This window comes from Coregonus clupeaformis, chromosome 11 (genome assembly GCF_020615455.1).
Source record: "Coregonus clupeaformis isolate EN_2021a chromosome 11, ASM2061545v1, whole genome shotgun sequence".
In the NCBI taxonomy this organism is placed as follows: domain Eukaryota; kingdom Metazoa; phylum Chordata; class Actinopteri; order Salmoniformes; family Salmonidae; genus Coregonus; species Coregonus clupeaformis.
The window spans coordinates 24,934,388-24,961,540 of NC_059202.1; the positions used below are offsets into that span (position 1 = coordinate 24,934,388).

The 27,153-nt window shown below is 45.6% G+C and overlaps 1 protein-coding gene across 1 annotated transcript; it reads left to right on the forward strand.

The window, feature by feature from the left end:
• The first annotated feature begins 17,546 nt into the window (after positions 1–17,546).
• Positions 17,547–26,137, forward strand: LOC121577230 (T-cell acute lymphocytic leukemia protein 1 homolog). Its single transcript, XM_041890992.2, has 4 exons — positions 17,547–17,630; positions 19,458–20,123; positions 24,448–24,545; positions 25,011–26,137. The coding sequence occupies exons 2-4, from the start codon at positions 19,606–19,608 to the stop codon at positions 25,469–25,471; spliced, it is 1,077 nt and encodes a 358-aa protein (XP_041746926.2). The 5' UTR covers positions 17,547–17,630; positions 19,458–19,605; the 3' UTR covers positions 25,472–26,137.
• The last annotated feature ends 1,016 nt before the right edge of the window (positions 26,138–27,153 follow it).

Below are 27,153 nucleotides of genomic sequence, written 5' to 3' on the forward strand. Positions count from 1 at the left end.
CAGGAATGGCAGCAGGCAGGTGTGAGTGCAACTGCACGCACAATGAGGCGAATACCTTTGGAGGATGGCCTGGTGTCAAGAAGAGCAGCAAAGAAGCCACTTCTCTCCAGGAAAAACATCAGGGACAGACTGATATTCTGCAAAAGGTACAGGGATTGGACTGCTGCGGACTGGGGTAAAGTCATTTTCTCTGATGAATCCCCTTTCCGATTGTTTGGGGCATCCGGAAAACACCTTGTCCGGAGAAGACAAGGTGAGCGCTACCATCAGTCCTGTGTCATGCCAACAGTAAAGCATCCTGAGACCATTCATGTGTGGGGTTGCTTCTCAGCCAAGGGAGTGGACTCACTCACAATTTTGCCTAAGAACACAGCCATGAATAAAGAATGGTACCAACACATCCTCCGAGAGCAACTTCTCCCAACCATCCAAGAACAGTTTGGTGTCGACCAATGCCTTTTCCAGCATGATGGAGCACCTTGCCATAAGGCAAAAGTGATAACTAAGTGGCTCGGGGAACAAAACATCGAAGTTTTGGGTCCATGGCCAGGAAACTCCCCAGACCTTAATCCCATTGAGAACTTGTGGTCGATCCTCAAGAGGCGGGTGGACAAACAAAAACCCACAAATTCTGACAAACTCCAAGCATTAATTATGCGAGAATGGGCTGCCATCAGTCAGGATGTGGCCCAGAAGTTAATTGACAGCATGCCAAGGCGGATTGCAGAGGTCTTGAAAAAGAAGGGTCAACACTGCAAATATTGACTCTTTGCATAAACTTAATGTAATTGTCAATAAAAGCCTTTGACACTTATGGAATGCTTGTAATTATACTTCAGTATACCATAGTAACATCTGACAAAAATATCTCATAACACTGAAGCAGCGAACTTTGTGAAGACCAATATTTGTGTCATTCTCAAAACTTTTGACCACGACTGTAGTGCCTAGGCACATACACCCCTTTCAGTCCCCAGGACCAGGACTGAGAACCACTGCTCTTCATTGGGACCTCTTCATCTGCAGACTGGCTTCACAGCTCTCTGTATCTGAGGACAGAAAACATAACAAGAAACAGACTTCATTATACTGAAATTAGACCTCCCTGAATATTATGTTACTATTATCTCCGTCCTCACTTCTAGGGACTGGAACTACACAAAAGAACCTGCCCTATCCAGAATAGCCTACTCTCTCACTTTGTCAGATGGGGCTGCTATCCTTTCACCCTCCTCCATGGCTGTTAGCTAGCTACCTACAAATGCATTTGGAGTTTTTTTTTTGGATAAATACATCAAGATAGCTAGCTAATATGAAGTTAGGTAGCTGGTGATATTTAATTAACTTATCTAGCTAGCTATACCATACGTAAAGTTGGCCCGCACTGTAGCTAGTTAGCTAATAATACATTGTTTTTTCTTTACATTTTAGAAATGTATTTACTTACTTGAATAGGTTCTCCCAGCCATGTGGACGATTGGAAACAGGGCTGCAAAGTTTGTCACCAGAGCGGTTTAGAGCATATTACTATTTACCTGTGAATAAATTCATGAAATGGAGAATGGATTAAACTATTTACCCATTTAATAACCAGACCTTCATACAAACTTACTATGCTGAATTATTGGCGCACAATCGAACGTGCTGCTATATGCTGCCATATGAAGCCAGCACGCCCACAAGCAAGCCACTCTGGGCGGCCGAAGCGGCACGCGGCAATTTACCGCATGCTAAGGCGACACTGTGTACTAGCTAGCTTGATAGTTAGCGACACCATGCCTCCCGCCTGCTGTGTACCAGAGTCCTCCTTAGGACAAGCTGGCTAAGCTAGCACACGGTCTCCTTTGCTCCCACCTTGCCCTCGCCGTCATTAACAGAACTACGGGAAAACCGTGCCCGACAGGCGGGGGCGAAGGACACTGTCTACTGGTGTGCGGCTGGCTAGCTACCGTTGTCTCCCCCGACCCCAAATGTTGGATGCAGAAGGCCAAAAACATCACAAAATGTAATCATAATATATGCACAAACTGTTTCAGATGGGAAACATGCAGATTCCTTTAGCCTCAGAGACCCGAGATCGGGCGTGTTCAGGGGCTTCACTATACCATAGCTCACGTGTCAAACACAAGGCCTGCGGTCCGAATCCGGCCCATGACACATTTTTATCCGGCCCTGCAATGATTTGGGTTGTCAATTCATTTTGGCCCGCTTCCATACCACCACAATGCACTGCACTACAAATCACATCAAGCACTGCCAACTTGCTGCATGCAAAATGGCAGTGCATTGCCACACACACACCCCTCCTCCCAAACCCACACAGATGTCAGCCAGTGCCCTGTAACATATCATCACTATTGGCACTGGCCGAATCTTCTACAGACCCAAAGTGTTGGAGGCTAAATGTCCATTCCCAGCATGGTCAGCGCAAAATGTTGGGTTCCAACTGGTCATTGCTTTAGCCTACAGAAAATATCAATGTTGTCAAAAAGTTATAAGATAAAGGATTCACAGGCGGGTATAAATGACTACTAAAGGACAATAGGACATACAAGTAAGTATAAATGAGTCAACAGTTGAGTCTTCTACTTTATGAAATGACAGCCTGGACCTGATCTCATCTGTGAATTCAATGTCAATTGCCCTGCTTTTGTGTGTCCCGTTTACAGCGCACAGTGGAGGGAAAGTGTACAGACACATGCCACAGTCCTAGCTAGGCTAATAAAATGTTGTAGTCTGGCTTCGGTTATTAAAGCTTGGCTGGTTACTCAACTACAAGAGATTTTGAGTGCACCATACAGCAAATATGCATTTAACCACACCAGTGATGCATTTAAACACCATTTAAGAGTTAATGTTACAACAACCTAGCTATGTTTTTGTTATTTGGAGTTATTAAATACTTTTTGATTAGGGTTGCAGCATATTATGCTCATATGCAAGCATAGCAGCAAAGGCTGGACACATTTTATTTATCTCTAATTTTGTTTTAATATGTTTAAATGCTATATACAGCATCCTATAAGTGGACATTATAAAGCCTATTTTTTCAAATAAAACAATGGCCAGTTTGCGTCGCAGTTGTATGTAAAAACAGACATAATGGGCCATGTCTGGTCCGCGAATTCGTTGTGTTTTTTCAATTGAGTTTGACACCTCTGCCCTCCCTTACAGAAAAATATTGATGTTTTGAAATTGCAGTAAAATGGCAGTAACTGCAGTGACTGTGGTATTTTGGACACAGTAATTGCAGTATACTGTCGTTTTACTGCACTCTGACTCCAATCTTTTTCGTAAGGGCTAGCTCAACACAAACAATTTAAAATAGGCTACTAAAATCATTCCAATCGCGATTAAATGTCAAATGCAGTTTAGCAGTATTAGAGGGCTGACTTTATGCGGACGCTTTGGAGTGGGAGGTAAGGCTGCTTGTATGGCTGGCTCGCTTTATGGAGAGGGCATCAATGCAGCTGCAGGGAACCGCGTGACAGTGCAGAGGTAAAGATGGCTGGAGTAGATGGCTTTGGCTAGGTCTGCTGTTTGACATGACATGACACTAAACGAGAGTTTTATTCCCAGTGCTGAGCAAGTGTGTAGCAGCTAATTATTGTACGACGTGTTTGTAGAATGTTAAGACCCCTATTCACTGAAGTGAATGAAGCTAAAGCAACAAGGTGATAATGGCTGGAGTCAATTTTGCTTGTTTTTGCTGTTCTCCAAATTGCATTTTAGAGTTTTTTTATTGTGTAGAAATGCTTTGGCTGAGGCTGCAACCTGGTCTCAGAGCATTTCGTATTATTCTGTACATAAATTATATTATTTTACTTTTAGCTTTGTGTGTTCTGTTGTGTATTGTTGGATTTTACTGCACTGTTGGTGCTTGGAACACAAGCATTTCACTACACCCGTAATAACATCTGCTAAATATGTGTATGCGGCCAATAAAATTTGATTTGATTTTAAAAGGGTTAAGGTTAGGGGAAGGGTTAGCAAACATGCTAAGTTGTTGCAAAGATCAAAACTTCACTCCAGGGTAAGCCTACACGAAACACTGTAGTAGGTAGGGAACTTCCGGTAAAGGGCAGGTATACAAGATGGCGTATTGAATACACAGCGGTACAAATCACCTCAAGATAAAAACATAATATTCAATATCAGTAAGTTAGACTAAATATTAACATTTCATATATTCGAGGGTAATAACATTCAATCTGGATAATAACACAAAATAAATTATAAGGCTAGAGAAATGTATCGACAAATATTACAACAGCACACAACACCCAAACATGACGGAAGATAAACGAGGAGAATCAATCTCCAAGAGAAAACGCGACTCCTCGACTAATACAGATGATTTATGCTTTTCACCACTGGGACTAAAAGGGACAGTCACTAGGATGGAAACGGATGTTAAGGAACTTAAAAAGGAGAACAACTTTCTGAGAGAAGCCTTACTAGACATACAAACTAGATCGATGAAAGAAAATCTAGTACTTACGGGGATCCAGGAAAAAGAGGGAGAGATTACAGAAAAAATTGTGAAGGACTTCTTTCTTACAGCACTTCAAATTCCACTCGAGGCTGTCGACAAAATCCAACTCGAACGTGTACACCGTTTTGGATAAAAAGGACAGAGATATGAGCATCCAATCATTGCCAAATGTGCTTTTTGAAAGGATAAAGTAATGGTTAAAAGGTAAAAGACTTGCTGGCACGAAAATAGGCATGAATGATCAGTTCCCGAGGGAGATTGCAGAACGGCGCAAAGTTCTGTACCCAATCTTCAAGGAAAATAGATTAAAGGGGAAGCGTGTTGCTCTTGTTGTCGATAAACTGTATATTGACAACCAAATGTTCCGCGACACAAAGACTACTCCATGGCTATTCTGAAAGTTTTAATAGAGGAGTCGAATAATAGAACAATCAATACTAGCCATGGTAGGGATTGTAATAATAAAGCACATTTATAGTAGGTATAATATTTTATAAAGGGATAAGACGATATTACAAGAAAAGATAACAAGCAAAATAATACATCTTCAAATACAACTAAATTAGAACACAAGTACTCAATCAACATAGTGGAGATAAAAACATAGCAAACAGAAGACATAGAAGACACAGTATGTGGGTATGTGTGGATGAATTGTGGTGGAAGGTGTGGTGTGCGTTTATGTGTTTGAATAAGTGTGGCGTTAAGTGAGTGAGAAAGGAAATGATTGCATATCCCAGCACCAACGTGTGTCTGTGAGCAGGGGTTGTGAGAGAGAGCTTTCAATTTTGTGCAGATGAGGGATATACATTTTTAAATATAGTATACATCTAATATATTTTTGTATTGTCCTATCATGATGGAACGATCCCCAACCCTATATCCTAGACACCCACCTGAGTGACCCATACACCAAAGAGAAGTCCCCATCTATTTTATGGACCTGCTGCCAGAGCCCCCTGATGGAAGAGCATAATATACAAGGAAATTCTCAAAGCTGCTAATGAGAACCTTGACGACTGTCACGGTTTCGGCCGAGGCTGCCTCTCTCCCTTGTTCGGGCAGGCTTCGGCGTTCGTTGTCTCCGGAATACTAGCTGCCACCGTTGTATGTTTCATGTTCGTTTGCTTTTGTCTGTTTGTTGTCACACCTGTTCTCGTTTAGCGTAATTAGTGTCCTATAAGTTTCTCGTTGTGTTTGTCTAGTGTTGTGTGTTATTGATTTTGGTCTGTCGTGTGTAGGGCTTAATTAGTATTTTCGCTCGGTTGAGCTTCCCTCCACTGCGTTGGAGTGTTACGCACCTGTTAGTGCGCTTTTGTTTTTGTTCGCCTTCGTGCGTAATTTCGCCTTCGGGCAAGAGTTGTCGTATTTCCTTGTTGGAGATTTACTAAAGTCTGTTGGACTATACTTCGGTGTCCTGCATTTGATTCCACCACTGCACCCACCTACAGCACGCGTGACAGAATAACACACCCAAGAATGGAATCAGCAGGAGCCGCAGCAGCCCAGGCGACGCTGGAGGACAGGGTCCGGGAACAAAGTGACCAGATCCTGCAGATGGGGACCGCACTGCAGGAGGTGATCACCACCATCCGAGGCTGGGGGACGCCGCCACCGCCATCCTCCCTGCCAGCACCATCGGCCAGTCAGCCCATTCCCGCACCAGAACCCAGAGGAGTCCGACTCTCGCTCCCGAGGGCTTACGATGGGACCGCGGCCGGGTGCCAGGGTTTCCTTCTCCAGGTGGAGCTGTACCTGGCCACCGTGCACCCGGTGCCCTCGGGACATGAGAGCGTGTCCGCCCTGATCTCCTGCCTTTCCGGGAAGGCGTTGGAATGGGCCAACGCGGAGTGGAGGAGGATCGACGCGGACACCATAACATACGACGAGTTCTCCCGCCGCTTCAGGGCGGTGTTTGACCATCCCCCGGAGGGGAAAGCGGCGGGGGAGCGTCTGGTCTTCCTCCGGCAGGGGAGGAGGAGTGCCCAGGAGTTCGCCCTCGAATTCCGTGACTCTAGCGGCAGATGCAGGGTGGAATGATCGGGCTCTCGTCGATCACTACAGATGTAGTCTACGAGAGGGACGTCCGTCGGGAGCTGGCCTGTAGGGACACCAGCCTCACGTTCGACCAGTTGGTCGACATGTCCATCAGGCTGGATAACCTGCTAGCTACCCGCGGACGTCCCGAGGGGGGTCCGTCCATTTCACCCTCCAGCGCCTCCGAGCCGTGCCCCATGGAGCTCGGGGGCGCTGGCGCTAGAGAGAGGAGGGGTCGGCTTACTAGGGGGTCCATCCCCTGCACCAACTGTGGTCGGGGAGGACACACCGCGGCTAGGTGCTGGGGATGGCCTCCTAGGGGAGAGGACGACAGGTCCCGCACTGGGGATTCCTTCCAGGTGAGTAGGCGCCCCACTCACCCAGAGCTCTCTGTTGCACATTTCTGTATGCCTGTGAGTTTTCCACAGGTAGCACCTCATACCCAGCATAAGGCGCTGGTAGATTCAGGCGCGGCTGGGAATTTTATTGATAAGAAGTTTTGTTTAGCTTTAGGGATTCCCCTTCTTCCTGTTGATGTCCCTTTCCCCGTTCATGCCCTAGATAGCCGTCCGTTGGGTGCGGGCTTGATCAGGGAAGTCACTGCGCCACTTAGGATTTGTGCGCAGGGGGGTCATCAGGAGATGATTCAGCTATTTCTGATTGACTCTCCTGCGTATCCGGTGGTGCTGGGCATGCCCTGGTTGAGTACCCATAACCCATCTATTTCGTGGCAGGAGAGGGCTCTGATGGAGTGGTCTGCTCAGTGTGTGGGTCGATGTTTGGGCGTTTCCGTGGGGGCTACCTCGGTGGAGAGTCCAAACCAGGTGCCCGCATTGCACGTTCCCCCTGAGTATGGGGATTTGGCTATCGCGTTTAGTAAATCGAGGGCGACGCGGTTGCCACCCCATAGGCAGGGGGATTGTGCGATAGACCTCCAGGCAGGAGCTGCGCTCCCACGGAGCCATGTGTATCCTTTGTCTCAGGAGGAGAAGAAAGCTATGGAGACTTACATAGACGAATCTCTGAGACAAGGATACATACGGCCTTCCACTTCCCTTGCGTCCTCGAGTTTCTTTTTTGTGAAGAAGAAGGATGGTGGTTTGCGCCCGTGCATCGATTACCGTGGTCTCAATCAGATCACGGTGAAGTACAGTTATCCACTCCCGCTGATTGCGACCATGACTGAGTCCTTGCATGGGGCGCGTTTCTTCACTAAATTAGATCTCAGGAGCGCGTACAACTTGGTGCGCATCAGGGAGGGCGATGAATGGAAGACAGCCTTTAGTACCACCTCGGGCCATTACGAGTATCTTGTCATGCCATACGGGTTGATGAACGCTCCGTCAGTTTTCCAATCATTCGTGGATGAGATCTTCAGGGACATGCAGGGGCAGGGGGTCGTGGTGTACATAGATGACATTCTTGTGTACTCGCCTACCCGTGTCGAGCATGTGGCCCTGGTGCGCAGAGTGTTGCGGAGGCTGGTGGAGCACGACCTGTATGTTAAGGCAGAGAAGTGTCTGTTTTTCCAGGAGTCGGTCTCCTTTTTGGGGTATCAGTTGTCTGCGTCAGGGGTGAAGATGGAGGTAGACCGGGTGTCAGCCGTGCGTAATTGGCAAACACCAACCACTGTGAAGGAGGTGCAGCAGTTTTTGGGGTTTGCGAATTACTACCGGAGGTTTATCCGGGGTTTTGGACAGGTGGCAGCTCCCATCACGTCTCTCTTGAAGGGGGGCCCGGTGCATCTGCAGTGGTCTGCCAAAGCGGACAGGGCGTTTGGGAGGCTGAAGGACCTGTTTACCTCGGCTCCAGTGCTGGCGCATCCGGATCCCTCTTTACCATTTCAGGTAGAGGTGGACGCGTCTGAGGCCGGTATTGGAGCCGTGCTTTCACAACGGTCAGGCGCGCCACCTAAACTCCGCCCCTGTGCCTTCTATTCCAAGAAGCTCAGTCCGGCGGAGCGAAACTATGACGTAGGGGACAGGGAGCTGTTAGCCGTGGTACAGGCCCTAAAGGTGTGGAGGCACTGGCTTGAGGGGGCTCAACACCCTTTCCTCATTTTGACGGACCACCGTAACCTGGAGTACATCCGGGCAGCGAGGAGGCTAAACCCTCGGCAGGCTAGATGGAATATGTTTTTGACCCGGTTTACATTTAAGATCACGTACATCCCTGGGTCACAGAACGGTAAGGCAGATGCGCTGTCTCGGCGGTATGACACGGAGGAGAGGTCCGTGGAGCCCACTCCCATACTGCCGGAGTCGTGTCTGGTGGCACCGGTAGTGTGGGAGGTCGATGCTGAGCTCGAGCGGGCGTTACGCACCGACCCTAGTCCACCACAATGCCCGGAGGGTCGGAAGTATGTTCCGCTCGAGGTTCGGGATCGATTGATCTATTGGGCTCACACGTCACCCTCCTCTGGACACCCGGGTATCGGCCGGACAGTGCACTGTCTTAGTGCCAAGTACTGGTGGCCCACGTTGGCAAGGGATGTGAGGGTTTATGTTTCCTCCTGCTCGGTGTGCGCCCAGTGTAAGGCGCCTAGACATCTGCCTAGGGGTAAGTTACTACCCCTGCCCGTTCCACAACGACCATGGTCCCACCTCTCGGTGGATTTCCTTACAGACCTTCCTCCTTCACAGGGGAATACCACTATACTGGTCGTTGTGGACCGGTTTTCTAAGGCCTGTCGTTTGCTCCCCATGCCGGGCCTTCCTACCGCCCTGCAAACTGCCGAAGCCCTATTCACCCATGTGTTCCGGCACTACGGGGTACCCGAGGATATTGTGTCTGATCGAGGTCCCCAATTTACCTCCAGAGTCTGGAGAGCTTTTATGGAGCGGTTGGGGGTCTCGGTGAGCCTCACCTCGGGTTACCACCCGGAGAGTAATGGGCAGGTGGAACGTGTGAACCAGGATGTGGGTAGGTTTCTTAGAACATACTGCCAGGACCGGCCGGAGGAGTGGGCAAGGTACGTTCCCTGGGCCGAAATGGCCCAGAATTCCCTACGCCATTCCTCCACTAACCTAACCCCTTTCCAATGTGTGTTAGGGTACCAGCCGGTTCTGGCACCTTGGCAGCAGAGCCAGATCGAGGCTCCTGCGGTGGATGAGTGGGCGCGGCGCTCGGAGGAGACATGGAACGCTGCACACGTCCACCTGCAGCGGGTCCTCCGACGTCATAAGGCGAGCGCCGATCTCCACCGCAGTGAGGGACCGGTGTACGCACCTGGTGGTCTGGCTCTCTACCAGAAACCTGCCCCTCCGCCTGCCCTGTCGGAAACTGGGTCGGCGGTTTGTAGGGCCATTTAAAGTCCTGGGAAGGTTGAACGAGGTGTGTTACAAATTACAACTACCTGTTGAATATAAAAGTATTAACCCCTCGTTCCATGTGTCCCTTCTCAGGCCGGTGGTAGCTGGCCCACTCCAAGAAAGTGAGATCAGGGAGACTCCTCCGCCCCCATTGGACATCGAGGGGGCACCGGCGTACTCCGTGAGGTCCATCTTGGATTCGAGACGTCGGATGGGGGTCTCCAGTATCTAGTGGAGTGGGAGGGGTACGGTCCGGAGGAGCGGTGCTGGGTGCCGAGGAGAGACATTTTGGACCCGTCTCTCCTGACAGAATTCCATCGTGGGCACCCGACGCACCCTGCTCCGCGTCCTCCGGGTCGTCCCCGAGGCCGGAGTCGGCGCACGTCTGGAGCCGCGCATCAAGGGGGGGGGTACTGTCACGGTTTCGGCCGAGGCTGCCTCTCTCCCTTGTTCGGGCAGGCTTCGGCGTTCGTTGTCTCCGGAATACTAGCTGCCACCGTTGTATGTTTCATGTTCGTTTGCTTTTGTCTGTTTGTTGTCACACCTGTTCTCGTTTAGCGTAATTAGTGTCCTATAAGTTTCTCGTTGTGTTTGTCTAGTGTTGTGTGTTATTGATTTTGGTCTGTCGTGTGTAGGGCTTAATTAGTATTTTCGCTCGGTTGAGCTTCCCTCCACTGCGTTGGAGTGTTACGCACCTGTTAGTGCGCTTTTGTTTTTGTTCGCCTTCGTGCGTAATTTCGCCTTCGGGCAAGAGTTGTCGTATTTCCTTGTTGGAGATTTACTAAAGTCTGTTGGACTATACTTCGGTGTCCTGCGTTTGATTCCACCACTGCACCCACCTACAGCACGCGTGACAACGACCTTGTACCTAGCCGGTGGGGTTGGTTACTTAATGCCAAGAGTGTGCAAAGCTGTCATCAAGGCACAGGGTGGCTACTTTGAAGAATCTAAAATCTAAAATATATTTTGATTTGTTTAACACTTTTTTGGTTACAACATGATTCCATGTGTTATTTCATAGTTTTGATGTCTTCACTATTATTCTACAATGTAACTTTTTTTTTTTTACAAATAAAGAAAAACCTTTAATGAGTAGGTGTGTCCAAACTTTTTACTGGTAGTGTACCTGTAACCTGTGTGTTTTCTTTCTGCATCCTTCTATGCCTCTGTACCTTTCCCTTTTACTCTGCTCCTGTTCTTCAGGATCTAGGGGTTCTGCCATGCTCTGAGATACCTACCATATCCCTTCCCCAGACCTGGATCCACCTGATGTCCTCTAGGGGTTCTGCCATGCTCTGAGATACCTACCATATCCCTTCCCCAGACCTGGACCCACCTGATGTCCTCTAGGGGTTCTGCCATGCTCTGAGATACCTACCATATCCCTTCCCCAGACCTGGATCCACCTGATGTCCTCTAGGGGTTCTGCCATGCTCTGAGATACCTACCATATCCCTTCCCCCAGACCTGGATCCACCTGATGTCCTCTAGGGGTTCTGCAATGCTCTGAGATACCTACCGTATCCCATTCCCCAGACCTGGATCCACCTGATGTCCTTTAGGGGTTCTGCAATGCTCTGAGATACCTACCGTATCCCTTCCCCAGACCTGGATCCACCTGATGTCCTCTAGGGGTTCTGCCATGCTCTGAGATACCTACCATATCCCTTCCCCAGACCTGGATCCACCTGATGTCCTCTAGGGGTTCTGCCATGCTCTGAGATCCCTACCATATCCCTTCCCCAGACCTGGATCCACCTGATGTCCTCTAGGGGTTCTGCCATGCTCTGAGATACCTACCATTTCCCTTCCCCAGACCTGGATCCACCTGATGTCCTCTAGGGGTTCTGCCATGCTCTGAGATACCTACCGTATCCCTTCCCCAGTCCTGGATCCACCTGATGTCCTTTAGGGGTTCTGCCATGCTCTGAGATACCTACCGTATCCCTTCCCCAGACCTGGACCCACCTGATGTCCTCTAGGGGTTCTGCCATGCTCTGAGATACCTACCATATCCCTTCCCCAGACCTGGATCCACCTGATGTCCTCTAGGGGTTCTGCCATGCTCTGAGATACCTACCATATCCCATTCCCCAGACCTGGATCCACCTGATGTCCTTTAGGGGTTCTGCCATGCTCTGAGATACCTACCGTATCCCTTCCCCAGACCTGGATCCACCTGATGTCCTCTAGGGGTTCTGCCATGCTCTGAGATACCTACCATATCCCTTCCCCAGACCTGGATCCACCTGATGTCCTCTAGGGGTTCTGCCATGCTCTGAGATACCTACCATATCCCTTCCCCAGACCTGGATCCACCTGATGTCCTCTAGGGGTTCTGCCATGCTCTGAGATACCTACCATATCCCTTCCCCAGACCTGGATCCACCTGATGTCCTCTAGGGGTTCTGCCATGCTCTGAGATACCTACCATATCCCTTCCCCAGACCTGGATCCACCTGATGTCCTCTAGGGGTTCTGCCATGCTCTGAAACACCTACCGTATCCCTTCCCCAGACCTGGATCCACCTGATGTCCTCTAGGGGTTCTGCCATGCTCTGAGATACCTACCATATCCCTTCCCCAGACCTGGATCCACCTGATGTCCTCCATGATCCACCACCCTCCAAGATCCCACTTTTCATTACATTATCTACAGCTACTGTTAATGTCATGTGGTTTGATATAATCTGCTAAAGACCTGTGCTTGACATATCATCCTGGGCACCGTGAGATACACAGATGCACTACATACACTAGCACTGCAAACACTCCAAGAGCAAAGAGAACAGCTCTACCTGGACTTTACAGTCTCCCTCTTCAAGTCCATCTTCCGAGACGACAGGCTGCCTGTCGAGGGTAAGTGACTGGCAGAACCACCTGTAGCACCCACCTCTTCTCTATCCCACACGCCAAAACTGAGATTTTTAAAAATAATCCATAACCTACTACTGCCAAGACTGCCCCTCTCTCATATTGTGTACTTTGTCATTCACACTTCTGTTTTCTCAATTAAATTGTAATGTATTGTTGAGGTGTTGTTAGCCTATACTCATGTTTTTCAGTCTATAACTGCCATGTGGGTATATTAAATAAAATCAACAAGTTCATGACCCACCTGTTCCACAAAAAACTACTTTTTCATATTTCAATCTTAAATATTGCCAGGTTGTTATTTTCACTGGGTGTTCATTTAATTCATGAATTGTTGTAAATCCCTTTTGGTATTTGTGAGTTCAACATTATTAAACTGTCTGTTTGTGTCATGCATTATATTCAACCACAAGTGTACTGCTGTATTACTGAGCTATGCTATGTTGTGGAGTAAGGAAGGTAGGGAAAAATAATCATAATAGGACTAATAGCATACTTTAGTAAGACAAGACAAGGGGAGGGAAGCTCAAAATAAAAAATATGCCAGCCAGAGGAGCCAGTGCATGAATTGAACTGATTTGCACATAGTGGCCGGGGACTTTAGTGCAGGAAAACTTAAATCCGTTTTACCTAATTTCAACCAGCATGTCACGTGCAACCAGAGAAGAAAAAAAACTAGACCACATTTACTCCACACACAGAGACGCGTACAAAGCTCTCCCTCGCCCTCCATTTGGCAAATCTGACCATAATTTTATCCTCCTGATTCCTGCTTACAAGCAAAAACTAAAGCAGGAAGTACCAGTGACTCGCTCCATACGAAAGTGGTCAGATGACGCAGATGTATGCTACAGGACTGTTTTGCTAGCACAGACTGGAATATGTTCCGTGATTCATCCGATGGCATTGAGGAGTACACCACATCAGTCACCGGCTTCATCAATAAGTGCATCGATGACGTCGTCCCCACAGTGACCATACGTACATACCCCAACCAGAAGCCATGGAATACAGGCAACATCTGCACTGAGCTAAAGGGTAGAGCTGCCTCTTTCAAGGAGCGGGACACTAACCCAGATGCTTATAAGAAATCCTGCTATGCCCACGACAAAGCATCAATACAGGACTAAGATTGAATCCTACTACACCGGCTCTGATGCTCGTCGGATGTGGCAGGGCTTGCAAACTATTACGGACTACAAAGGGAAGCCCAACCGCGAGCTGCCCAGTGACATGAGCCTACCAGATGAGCTAAATGACTTCAATCAATCAAATGTATTTATAAAGCCCTTTTTACATCAGCAGATGTCACAAAGTGCTACACAGAAATGCAGCCTAAAATCCCAAACAGCAAGCAATGCAGATGTAGAAGCACGGTGGCTAGGAAAACTCCCTAGAAAGGTAGGAACCTAGGAAGGAACCTAGAGATGAACCAGGGTCTGAGGGGTGGCCAGTCCTCTTCTGGCTGTGCCAGGTGGAGATTATAAGAGTACATGGCCATTAAGGCCAAATTGTTCATCAAGATGTTCAAACGTTCTATGCTCGCTTCGAGGCAAGCAACACTGAAGCATGCATGAGAGCACCAGCTGCTCCAAACGACTATGTGATCACGCTCTACGTAGCCGATGTGAGTAAGACCTTTAAGCAGGTCAACATTCACAAGACCGCAGGGCCAGATGGATTACCAGGACGTGTACTCAGAGCATGCGCAGACCAACTGGCAAGTGTCTTCACTGACATTTTCAACCTGTCCCTGACTGAGTCTGTAATACCTACTGTGTTATGTTTCAAGCAGACCACAATAGTCCCAGTGCCCACGAACGGCAAGGTAACCGGCCTAATTGACTACCGACCTGTAGCACTCACGTCTGTAGCCATGAAGTGCTTTGAAAGGCTGGTCATGGCTCACATCAACACCATCGTCCCAGAAACCCTAGACCCACTCCAATTCGTATACCGCCCCAACAGATCCACAGATGATGTCATCTCTATTGCACTCCGCACTGCCCTTTCCCACCTGAACAAAATGAACTTTTACGTGAGAAGGCTGTTCATTGACTACAGCTCAGCGTTCAACACCATAGTGCCCTCAAAGTTCATCACTAAGGTAAGGACCCTCCTGGGACTAAACACCTCCCTCTGCAACTGGATCCTGGACTTCCTGACGGGCCGCCCCCTGGTGGTAAGGGTAGGCAACAACACATCTGCCACGCTGATCCTCAACATGGGGGCCCCTCAGGGGTGCATGCTTAGTCCCCTCCTGTGCTCCCTGTTCACCCACAACTGCGTGGCCAAGGACGACTCCAACACCATTATTAACTTTGCCGACAACACAACGGTGGTAGGCCTGACCACCAACAACGATGAGACAGCCAATAGGGAGGAGGTCAGAGACCTGGCAGTGTATGCCAGGACAACAACTTCTACCTCAACGTGATCAAAACAAAGGAGCTGATCATGGACTACAGGAAAAGGAGAGCAGAGCACGCCCCCATTCACATCAACGGGGCTGTAGTGGAGCAGGTCAAAAGCTTCAAGTTCCTTGGTGTCCACATCACCAACAAACTATCATGGTCCAAACACACCAAGACGTTTGTCGTGAAGAGGGCACGACAGCGACTCAGGAGACTGAAAAGATTTGGCATGGGTCCTCAGATCCTCAAAAAGTTAAACAGCTGCACCATTGAGAGCATCCTGACTTTTTGGCAGGGGGACACTATTTGACATGACAGACCCCAAGGGGTGCACGTTTTGGTTTTTCCCTAGCACTACACAGCTGATTCAAATAATCAAAGCTTGATGATTAGTTGATTATTTGAATCAGCTGTGTAGTGCTAGGGCAAAAAACAAAATGTGCATCCCTTGGGGTCCCAAGGACCTAGTTTGGGAAACACTGCCCTAGCAGGTTTAGCTGAAATGATGCCCCTGCGTGTGTTAGGGGTAGTATGGACATAAGCATGATAAGGGAGACATTTACATGTGCATTCTGTTGAACTAACTAAACTCATGCGCTGAAACACGTCAATATAAAGTTGTTTTTGACGAAAATAAAAATGTCAGTTTGTCACTTTCACAGGTTGGAGTAATAACATGTTAAACTACTTAAGACTGGCTATAATCTAGGTTGTGCCTTTATATTTCGAGAAAAGTAACAACTAATTAATCATTTGTCTCTTCTCTCATTGACTTCTCAAACTCCAAACCCCGGCCTGGTCTGTTTGGATAGTAAGCGTTCCCGGAAGTCTCACGATGTTGCGCCTCTAGAATGTGTGTTACGTTAGGTTACATTGAATGTGACGCTTGGACTCGGAAACTGACAGGATGGATGTTGGTGGTCGTGACCGCTCAGTGGTCGTGAGACGTGACCACACTGTTTGTCTATGGTCGTGACAGAGGGAGCTGCGTTGACAAACATTAACGACAGAAGGAAATAGTTCAGCAGTTTTTCCTTTTTCTTTTTTCGACCTTTCCCACCATTAGGCATAAATGTCAGTCATCTTTTGAATGTCTGACGTAGGCTAATTAGCCAATCTGCTAGAAAAAATATATATTTCAAATGGACTCACGCATACATATTTATCCATTTAGATGTTTGTTTTGTTCACTAGGCCTACTGATAATTGACTATTAATTTAATGTCGGCATATGTCTTTGTGATTTACCCCCCAAACCCTACTTTGAAATATGGGATCGAAAATGGTAGGCCTAAGGACACATAGGAGACATGTAGGCCTCTGAGCATATACCGCACCATACCCACGTTGAGTGTCTCGCCTCCCACTTTGACTTATGACCCTGCAGGTCGTTGGCGCACTGATACCGCCATATCTCTGCCGGCAAGGTGGTCCTATGAGCTTTATACCTAATTCTGCCAAGTTTCCCAAGGCATCCGGGATCCTTCAATCACTGCAATCCCTGCAAAATGAACAAAGCAAGATAAAGGCTTCTGATAATTTAGCTGATTTAGCCTTCTATTTTTTCTCTGTAGATCTATATGTTTATTTCATTTAGACTATTTAGCTATAAGAATAGACTACACCATTGTAGAGTCAGCTAAATAATAAGGATAACCATAATTGGCGAGGTAGGCTACCCGGTGTAAGCTATGCTGTTTCAATTGATAAGGTTTTTCATGCAAACCTCTCGTGTGAATATTGAATATCTGGCCCAAGAGACAGTTGTTAGAGATAATTGATTGACAGTGTTTTGAGTGTTGTCAAATGCATTACCTTAGAGTTTGAACCAAATTACAGAGTATTCATTAATTATCATTGTTGCACAATATAATATTATCAGAAATACATTCAAAAGACCAATGCTATTAATTGTACATGTCGCATTCATTAATTCAAATTCATTAATGACTTTAGCATGCACTGTTTAGTTATTCTCCTTCATAAAAGGTTAAGATATTAGTCAAAACAAACACACGGCCTAATGGTATTTTTCTCAAGTCAACATCCTCACTGATATGTTTTTTTAAATACGCCCCATTGCTCTATAATTCATTTTGGACTAAGCCTTGGAGCATTTTACAAGGCACATGGGATGTTTTCCTTTCAAATTTCCCGCTTAGCCTATATTTCAGTGCATATCCATTCTCAATAGGCCTATAAGACAACATTTTTTCTTCCCATTTGCAAATTCCCTCGATAAAACGCCAAATAATAATGAATAATTGTATAAATAATGGGTTTAGGGGCCGCAACTGCGCGCCCTTATCTCTCGTCACCACATTGCACCAGTGTTCAGCTCGCTCCCCACACTAAGCGCCACACTGGACATGATGTGGAATTATATAAAACCTCACTTCCAGCTTCCACACAGTACTTCAGTGAATCTAAAACCTCAGACATGGACGACCCTCGACAAAATGGCTCCACACACACTCTATCAACAACACTCCGGCTATGGTAAGGACAACACACCCAAATAATCATTAGCAAGTCATATTTGTTGTTGGTGTGGATTTGTGGATATGTTATCGGTAATGGAAATATAGAAAATTTGAAAATTGTTTGTCATTGTTCGTTCCTATTTCGGGTTGACAAATGCAGGTCCATTTGTTTCTCGGTCAAGGGAAATACACCAGTTAGCTTATCGATTTAGCATTCATTTTATCTACCAATATAATAAGCTTCGATATTTTCACTTATTTATTCGTTTAGCAAAATATCCTCAGTCAATTTCCACTATCCACATACTTTGGGAATGCTATAGGCTAATATTAATTTGTGGATTATAATTTCATTCTGATATAGGCTGCTGAGCAATAGCCTAAATACATTTGCATATGTATATATTAGTCATGTAGGCCCAGTCTAAAGATGTTATTATCCCCACATCTTTACAGGCTATTGTGAAACAGAAAATGACCACTCTGTTTCTGTAAAAATGTGTGAAGCCAAGGTCTACACAGTTTGGCTATGGAATGAAAAGGTTTGCGCCTTACATATTGTGCACTCTAAAACCTGATTCAATTAGGTTCAAACGTTCAAAACCATAGGTTAATAATTAACGATTGCCTAAAATAAACGACGCAAAAAACGTACTGTATACCCTATTCTCTTCTCGTTACCTTTTATGCGCACGAGCTATAACCAAAACAATATTGGTTGTGACAAAAACTACACTTATTCCGTTAGCAGCATGGGAAGAAATAACATTTTTGCAGCATGGAAGAAATAACTTTATTTTGAAACTAAGTTATGCTCAAGCAACAAAGTAAGAATCGAAAAACTAAAATACATTCAAATGAAAAAGACAATGAACGAAGAATTATGAGATCAATTGAAAAATAGGTGCTCAAGAGTGACAGAGGTTATCATTGCAACGTAATTAATATGAGTGTGGTATAGGCTGCTATATTATAACGATAATGATACAGTGAAAGACAAAGGCTTATTATATTGATGTCCACGTCATGTTTAGTTTAGTGTATTTTGTCTAAGTCTATTGTCTATAATAGACATTAAAAGGAAGCGTTATCTCTGCGTGGACATTTAGAAATATATATATATATATATATATTGTTTTAGACAATTGTCTAAAAACCAAAATAAAATATATATTTTTAAAAAATTATAAGTTTAACGGTGCGACGATTGTTGGGCAGATGCAACAATGTGGGGGAATGATTAGGGCCCCTCCCTGTTAAAACCTGTGCGTTATCAGAACTGTTATCCACCCTGCCAGTTAACAGCAGTTTATAAGGTCAGGGTCACGTGAACGTCGAGCACCAGTTAGAACAAAGCCAGGTAGCCTATGTTTATTTTTTATTTTTTATGTGCAGGCCAAATAGGCCAACAATTGTTTTAAAAACACATAATCAAAAACCAAGGCTTTAATGATATTCTCTAAAGTAGTAGCCATGTCATGTGATATGATAATTCCCTTGTGATGGACTGCAGGAGTGCAGTCAAAATAGTTAACTGTATTATAGCCTGTAATTGACAAGGTAATGCAACAGTGTGTTCATACAGTTAAGCACATTGATAGTATAGGCCTATGCACCCACCTCCTAGAGCAAATGAATGGATGCAGCTATCTGCCTGGCGAATTGGTTGATGAGTCGGCGCGCGCGGGATTGACAGTACGCCTATACGTTTACAGAGCTCTGGACACGCAGTGTCGCGAGCACAGGAGTCTGCATTTTGTATACAACTATAAACTATAGTTTATTAATTAGAAAAATGTTAGATTCATAATTACAAAGCATAAAAGCTATCTTGTTTTTGCAGGTGACATCAAGGATTCATATCGATGAGTGGGGTCGCTTCGATGTTCAGCTCAGTCAATCTCGGATAGGCCTACCATTAAGCCTTTGCGTTTTCCTAGGCTATTTGTGGCATTTCTACGCACGGTCGAATCGATCGAATAGCCGTTGAAATGATGGAAAAACTGAAACCAGAACTTGGGCATCTCAGTCCTATGGTCAAGGAGTGCAAGTCCCCACTGCACGACAGCCTGACTACTTCCATAGCAGGTCGTGTCAGTGGGGAGGGGGACGAGGCTGTTGGTGAGACACAGGAAAACACGACGGCAGCGTCGGAAGACTCAGCTGAGAGGAAGCGTGTCCCCAGGGAGCACTGCAACCCGACTATATTCATTAATGGCGTTGCCAAGGAAACGGCGTACCACAGCGAGCTAAAAAAGTTAGTGCCGGTTATCGAATTGGCCAGGGGAGGAGGGCCCGTGGATATAAAAGCTCGGGAGCAGACGGCAGACATTAACCACAAGGGACAGACCACGGAGCTGTGCAGACAGCCGATACCCCTGCCACTGGCTCCCCTGGACCCGTTGTTGAGCGAAACTCGAATGGTGCAGTTGAGCCCGCTCGCCTTTCCTCTCCCTGCACGAGCGATGCTGTACAGTAACTTTGCTCAACCGCTCGCCACCATGAACAGGTAAGGCAAACTAACCCTTTGGAAATGTATGTCCAAATGATGTGCGTGGTCTTGAGATGTTTATGCTGTGGGTCAGCACAATCACTGTTGGATATGTATTGGATTTATGTAGCCTTATCCCAAGTTTAGGCCTGAAATGTGCATCCCGATTTATTTATGTTTTATTATTATTCATGTTATTGTTATTATAGGCTATTAAATAATAATAATAATAATAATGCTAATAATAATAATGATGATTATAAAAGCTTTGCGTTTTCCATTTCTTACTTTGGCAAATGGAAATGTGTAGGCCTATATTAACTGTCATAGTTTAGTCCAACAAAATCACCAGTATAAAAGTCTATAGATATATATTTATGTGTGGTCTAATTCAGTGGCGGCTCCTGAAAAAATTCTCAGGGGGGGCAATTTTTCTGATGATTTAGGTGACCTACACACATTTTTAAAAAGATATGTCCAGCAACAACATGAAGACAGGGGCAGCATATAAGTCAATACCAGAAGCATTTATTGACTGATCTCAAAAGTGTTGGCTTACAAAATCAAAATAAGTTATCACAGTAAAAATAATCAAGGGTGTTCTTTCACATTCCTCAACACTGCATAAACAATATGCATTTCCATAAACAAATGAAATATCAGCTGAAAATACAGCATCTTGGTATTTGTTCAGATTGCAGGATCAACAAGAGCTTTTACCACATTTTTTGCCTCATGGTTGAATTGGAAATATGTGCACCTGAGCATAATTCACAACAAGCAAGCAGGAGCTTTTGATAGAGGCTACTGAAAACATTGATGCAAGTTATTGGTAATAAGACATTTTTATAGACTTCCATATTCTGCCCTCTTGTATAGATTTGTGAAAATGAACAGTGATAGACATTTTGCTTGAAAACAGAATTTGAAAGTAATTTCTAGAAAAGGTAAACACAGCTATCTGTATGGCTTTGTAAAAATGAACAACCATATTCTGGCCAATTGTATAGATTTGTAAATATGAACAACCATATTCTGGCCAATTGTATAGATTTGTAAAAATGAACATGAACAGATATTTTTTTTTGTTTTACTTTTTTAAAATGAAAAATAACTATTTTAAACAACATCAACTGTGAACTGATTTGGGCGTGTGTGTGTTAAAGAGACAGGGAGGGAGGGACAAAGAGAGAGAGAGGCTACATTACTTGTACTGAAACTGTTCTCTTCTCTGTTTCAATACAGCAAAGCGTTCAATGACTTTCTCATTGAAATCAGGCATGCTGAGGACTAGTTCCCTCTCCATGGAAAGCATGGCCAGTGCATTCAGACGTTCCTGGCCCATTGAATTTCGCAGGAATGTCTTAACTCGTGTCAAAGTTGAGAAACATCTCTCAGCTTCAGCTGTTGTCATGGGAGTAGTTATGAGGATGTTCAACAGAGTCACAGTCTCAGAGAACGTCTCCTGGAGGTTGTAGCTCATGAGAACCTGGTACAGTGCCAGTGCACCACAGCCTCCCTTGAATTCAGGATTCTCATAGATCAGAGATAGTTCTGTCTTGAGCTTTGCCTTGCTCAGCATGGGGTATGCATTCACAGTGGCATTCAGAGCCTCATCAGGAAATGAATGGCAGTACCTTTCAAACATGTCTGCTTGCAGTAAGGTAGCACTCACAAGGTGGCCAGAGAAAGAGAACCTTTCTTTGATGTGATCCAGGATGGTGTTGCAGACCTCTTCAGACAGCCTCTGCTTCTCCTCTTCTCTCAAAGCTGTTCTGGGTCTTTTGGCTCCTGTTGCTTCTTGCAGCTGCTGTTGAGAGGAGTCCCTGAAGGCAAACAGACCAATGTGTTTGTTGGCTTTGTACAGTATTGTTGTCTATGTGATGCACAGGTATATGCAATGTATCCATGATGTATAGTACAAATACTTCAGTTCCACTTAAAATGGGCAGGGATGCATAAAGTCTTTAGTGTTTAAGTTAGCCTTTGTGTCTCACATAGCCTGGATGTTCAGCACAGTATACAGTGGTGCTCATAAGCTTATGATCCCATGCTAAAGTTGACTAAAAAGAGGAATAAAAAAGAAAATAAAATTGGTGTCCATAAAGGTTGGATTTTCCAACTTTTTTAATTAAGTCATTAAGATAAATTTCCAAAAGATTATTTTTTTATTTTTTTATTCCTCTTTTTAGTCAACTTTAGAATGTGTTCATACACTTATGAGCACCACTGCACAGTACACATAGTATATAAAATAAAATAGATTACACCACTGGCCATATATAATGAGAATAATGTAATTTCAAACACAAATGCAGTCTCCTTTCATGCATACATTTTCAAATAAAGCTCTGCTTTGAGAAAGATCGAATGATATTGTTTAATCTTACCTTATGGCCTGCACACTGCTTGTGAAGCTGTCGAGGGCACTTTTGATAAAGACAGCATCGATGTCCCTTCTGTAGCTTCTGGTACAGAATGTCGACGTGGGGCATGATTTTGTGAAAAAGCCGCAGGAAAAAAATAAAATCTTCATCATGCAGCATCCTCACGTAGCCAGATGCCTCTCTCACTGTGCCCTGGTCAAATGAACCCAATGAACCCGTCCGGATGGCTTCAAAACATTCTATTAGGTCGTCTCGATTCTCGTGAGACAGTGTTCACGACTCTGCTGTTGAAGTTCCACCGTGTGGATGAAGGTCTGGGCAGTCTTCGTGCAACAGTCTGGTCAAGAATGCTGGTGCGTTTGGGTGACCGGGAAAAAAAGTTGTAATCCCGCTCAGATCGGAAAAGAAAATGTTCACTTTTTTGATGCGAGAAGTAGCTTGCTGCATGATCAAATTCAGCTGATGCGCATAGCAATGCACGTAATGGGCATTCTTGAAATGCTCACGCACCTTTTTCTGCACACCAGCCTTCTCTCCCCTCATCACACTGGCTCCATCGTAGGCTTGCGCAATGAGTTTGACTTTCTCGTCATCGGCAAAAAGACCGTTCAGTCTCTCCAAAAGTACACTGGCGATTGAGACTGAGGTTGATTCCGAGATGGGAAGGAACTCAAAAAATCGCTCCTGCACTTTGTGCTTGCTATCTATGTACCTCAGCACAAGCACCAACTGTGTCTGTGTAGAAACGTCCGTGGTCTCGTCAGCTTGGATAGCTACGAAGTTCGCAGACTTCACCTCCTCCACAATATGTTCCCTCGTGACCGCTAGCATACACTCCAGTAGCTCGTTTTGAATGGTCTTTGATGTGCCCTTGAAAACTTTAGCATTTTTAAGATGGTCATCAAACACCTCATCTAATTGTGCCACAAAGTTGACAAGTCCAAGAAAAATACCAGGGTTGGTGGAGCCCTCAGTTTCATCTTTGCCTCGCAAAGCTAACTCCAAACACGCCGCAAAAACTTCACACACTGGATTAGCCGGCTGAGGATATGGCGGTTCTTGCTAACCTCATCGTTGTGGCGGCGGACAGCTAGCCTGTATCCCTCATCCAGTTGAGTGGCAATATTCACTCTCCCCAAAGCAGAAATTCTCAAACAGCTATCCATGTGGGTCTTTGACAGCTCATGTTTCTTAATCTTTTCTGAAAGATGGTGCATGTCGGTTACACCAGTCGCTGTCCAAGCGGTGCTGTCTGCCGTGCCGCCTTCAGGGTGAATGAGTAAGCAGGGGTAGCAGAAAACTGCATTAGCTACATCGCAGCCTGCTAGCCAGGTTTTTCGTTCATACCAATTTTTGGAAAATCCTCGGTGTAGGACTTCCCCCTTTAGTAGAAACCTGTTGAATTATTAAATTTGGTCTGGGAGGTCCTAATTGTTTCGTTGCCAATTTATCTTCATTTGTTCGCCGACAAAAAGGAAATTCTTTCAAAGACACAACCGAGTTGCACTGAAGCCTAGCCATGTTGATAGTAGTAGTGAATTGATTGACGCTGCTACCCTCTCTTTTCTTAGTTACGTTCATGTGACGAAAGCGCGTAAGTGCAAGCCCACAGACACCCATTGAGATTGTATTGAAGGCTCTGAAATTTGAAAAAAATAGATTTTACATGGGAGTCTATGACAGAAGTTCTGGGCGATTTTCAATCTGACTGAAATCGCCCCAAAAGGGGGTGGAGCCATTTGAAGCACGACTTTAGCCTGATTCGACATTTAGTGGCAGTGTGGCACTGTGGCAGATCAGACGTATAGTTTACAACACTGATAACTACTGTTGCCGTGATATAATTGATTAGAAAAAAAATCCCTTCCTTTTCCCGTTTGGCAGTGCGTCGCCCATATCGCCCTATTGAACAGGCCGTCCCTGGTCTAATTCCACACTTCTACATCTTTCTCTAGTGGCTACGGTGGCGAGACTGAGCAGTATGCCATGTACCCCAGCCATCGGATCAAACGAGGACCTGGGCCTTATGAGATTGAAATCAAGGATGATAATGGTAAGAGTATTTTAGATTTTAATAATTATGTTTAGCCACACTTTGGTCTGGATATTGCATCAATCTGTCAGGGTGCAAAGGGGTAAAGGGAGCTTCGGACAATAGTCATTTTAAAGAGAAAAGCTGCATCAGAGAGACTAACCAATTGTAAAGTGCCAAGGCATTGCATCAAGTCTAACTGTCATACCATCAAACAGTGTGGTTTAACAAAGAGTGCTGACATCTGTGTTGGTGGTCTTTAGACAGAAGGAAAGGGCATTTAGGGAATGGGGCAACAGGGATGACAAACTCAGGTCCTGGAGGGCCGCAGTGCAGGCTTTTGTTCCAGCCTAGCTCTAACACATCTGATTCAACTATACACACTGCTGGTGAATGCAGACAGTGTATTATCAAACATATCAGAAAACCTATGTTATTTTATTATTATATTACCTATGTAACACCCTCTCCTCCTCTCCCTGTCAGGCTCGCAGCCCAAAATTGTGCGGCGGATCTTCACCAACAGCCGTGAGCGTTGGCGCCAGCAGAACGTGAACGGCGCCTTCGCTGACCTCCGCCAGCTCATCCCCACCCACCCGCCCGACAAGAAGCTCTCCAAGAACGAGATCCTCCGACTGGCCATGAAGTACATCAACTTCCTGGCCAAGCTACTGGACGACCAGGAAGGTGTGGTGGGAGGCGGCGACGGCAGCGGTGTTGAGGGGGCCTGGGCCCGCGAGGGCTGTGAGGAGAGCCTGGTCCGGGAGGAGCTCCTCCAGGGCATGCTGTCGTCAGGCAACTCGAGCTGCGGGAGTCTTCTGGGCGGGGACGGGAGTCCCGACAGCTACACCGAGGACCAGGACTCGTCTGTCGAGTCTCGAACGCCAACCTCCAGGGGTCTCCATCCTCACTCTGGACTCCATATGGACGAACGCAACCACAGATGACTCAGCGTTTTCCCTATGTGGAGAAGAAAATAGACATTGTGAGAAGCAGGAGGTTGGCGATTTGGAGCAAATTTCCACCTGGGTAGAGTGGATGGGGGCCAATAGGATGTTTCCAATGGTGATGCATTTGTGTTGTGTACAGATTTGCTCTTTCTCTTCTTCCTGTTTCCCTCAATGGCTCTGTCTGTTATTGGCCAATCCAGAGGAGGGTGTGTTCTCTGGTGGAACACAAGGCTTTGTCCCAGCTGCTGTTGTAAGCAGGTGATGGATTTGGGAGTCATGATAGAACAAACTATTGAAAAACAGTGAAGGTGTTTCGGAAAAAGGCATGAAATCGCAAAATGGTACCTTTTCTTGTCTAAGGTGAAAGTTTGTTTAGGTACGCTGCTTGACTCTTTAAACAAGAATGATAACTGTGTTCTTAAGTACTACAGACCACTAAATGTAAGTGATTTGTTTTAATCTTAGAGCCCTCTAAAGTTCTTTTGAGTTATTTTAGTACCTAAAATTTGGGGTTATCAAATAATTATGTTCAGACCTGAAGTCCAGAAATTGTTTTGTTGAAGATCACCTCATTAGTTGTTGGATGACACAGTTAATCCCCAAACACAAATAGTTATTCAGTGAGATAACTGATAATCGGTCAAGATAAAAAAAAGTGTGAGATCTCTGTGTTGCTGTCAATATTTATGTTAAGAGAAGAACAAAGTGTTTACTTGTTAATGTGATATTCACATAAACAACATGGTTGCAATATTTACCATACAAAATGTCATTGAGATCATACAGTGAGGGAAACAAGTATTTGATCCCCTGCTGATTTTGAACGTTTGCCCACTGACAAAGAAATGATCAGTCTATATTTTTAATGGTAGGTTTATTTGAACAGTGAGAGACAGAATAACAACAAAAAAATCCAGAAAAACGCATGTCAAAAATGTTATAAATTGATTTGCATTTTAATGAGGGAAATAAGTATTTGACCCCCTCTCAATCAGAAAGATTTCTGACTCCCAGGTGTCTTTTATACAGGTAATGAGCTGAGATTAGGAGCACACTCTTAAAGGGAGTGCTCCTAATCTCAGTTTGTTACCTGTATAAAAGACACCTGTCCACAGAAGCAATCAATCAATCAGATTCCAAACTCTTCACCATGGCCAAGACCAAAGAGCTCTCCAAGGATGTCAGGGACAAGATTGTAGACCTACACAAGGCTGGAATGGGCTACAAGACCATCGCCAAGCAGCTTGGTGAGAAGGTGACAACAGTTGGTGCGAATATTCGCAAATGGAAGAAACACAAAAGAACTGTCAATCTCCCTCGGCCTGGGGCTCAGCCAGAACTACACGGGAGGATCTTGTCAATGATCTCAAGGCAGCTGGGACCATAGTCACCAAGAAAACAATTGGTAACACACTACGCTGTGAAGGACTGAAATCCTGCAGCGCCCGCAAGGTCCCCCTGCTCAAGAAAGCACATATACAGGCCCGTCTGAAGTTTGCCAATGAACATCTGAATGATTCAGAGGAGAACTGGGTGAAAGTGTTGTGGTCAGATGAGACCAAAATCGAGCTCTTTGGAATCAACTCAACTCGCCGTGTTTGGAGGAGGAGGAATGCTGCCTTTGACCCCTAGAACACCATCCCCACCGTCAAACATGAAGGTGGAAACATTATGCTTTG

Excerpts from the sequence above, each read along its gene's own strand:
- LOC121577230 (XM_041890992.2), top strand. The coding sequence starts at position 19,606 with ATGATGGAAAAACTGAAACCAGAACTTGGGCATCTCAGTCCTATGGTC. Across the intron at positions 20,124-24,447 it reads CCGCTCGCCACCATGAACAG|TGGCTACGGTGGCGAGACTG; the intron begins GTAAGGCAAACT and ends ATCTTTCTCTAG. Across the intron at positions 24,546-25,010 it reads TGAAATCAAGGATGATAATG|GCTCGCAGCCCAAAATTGTG; the intron begins GTAAGAGTATTT and ends TCTCCCTGTCAG.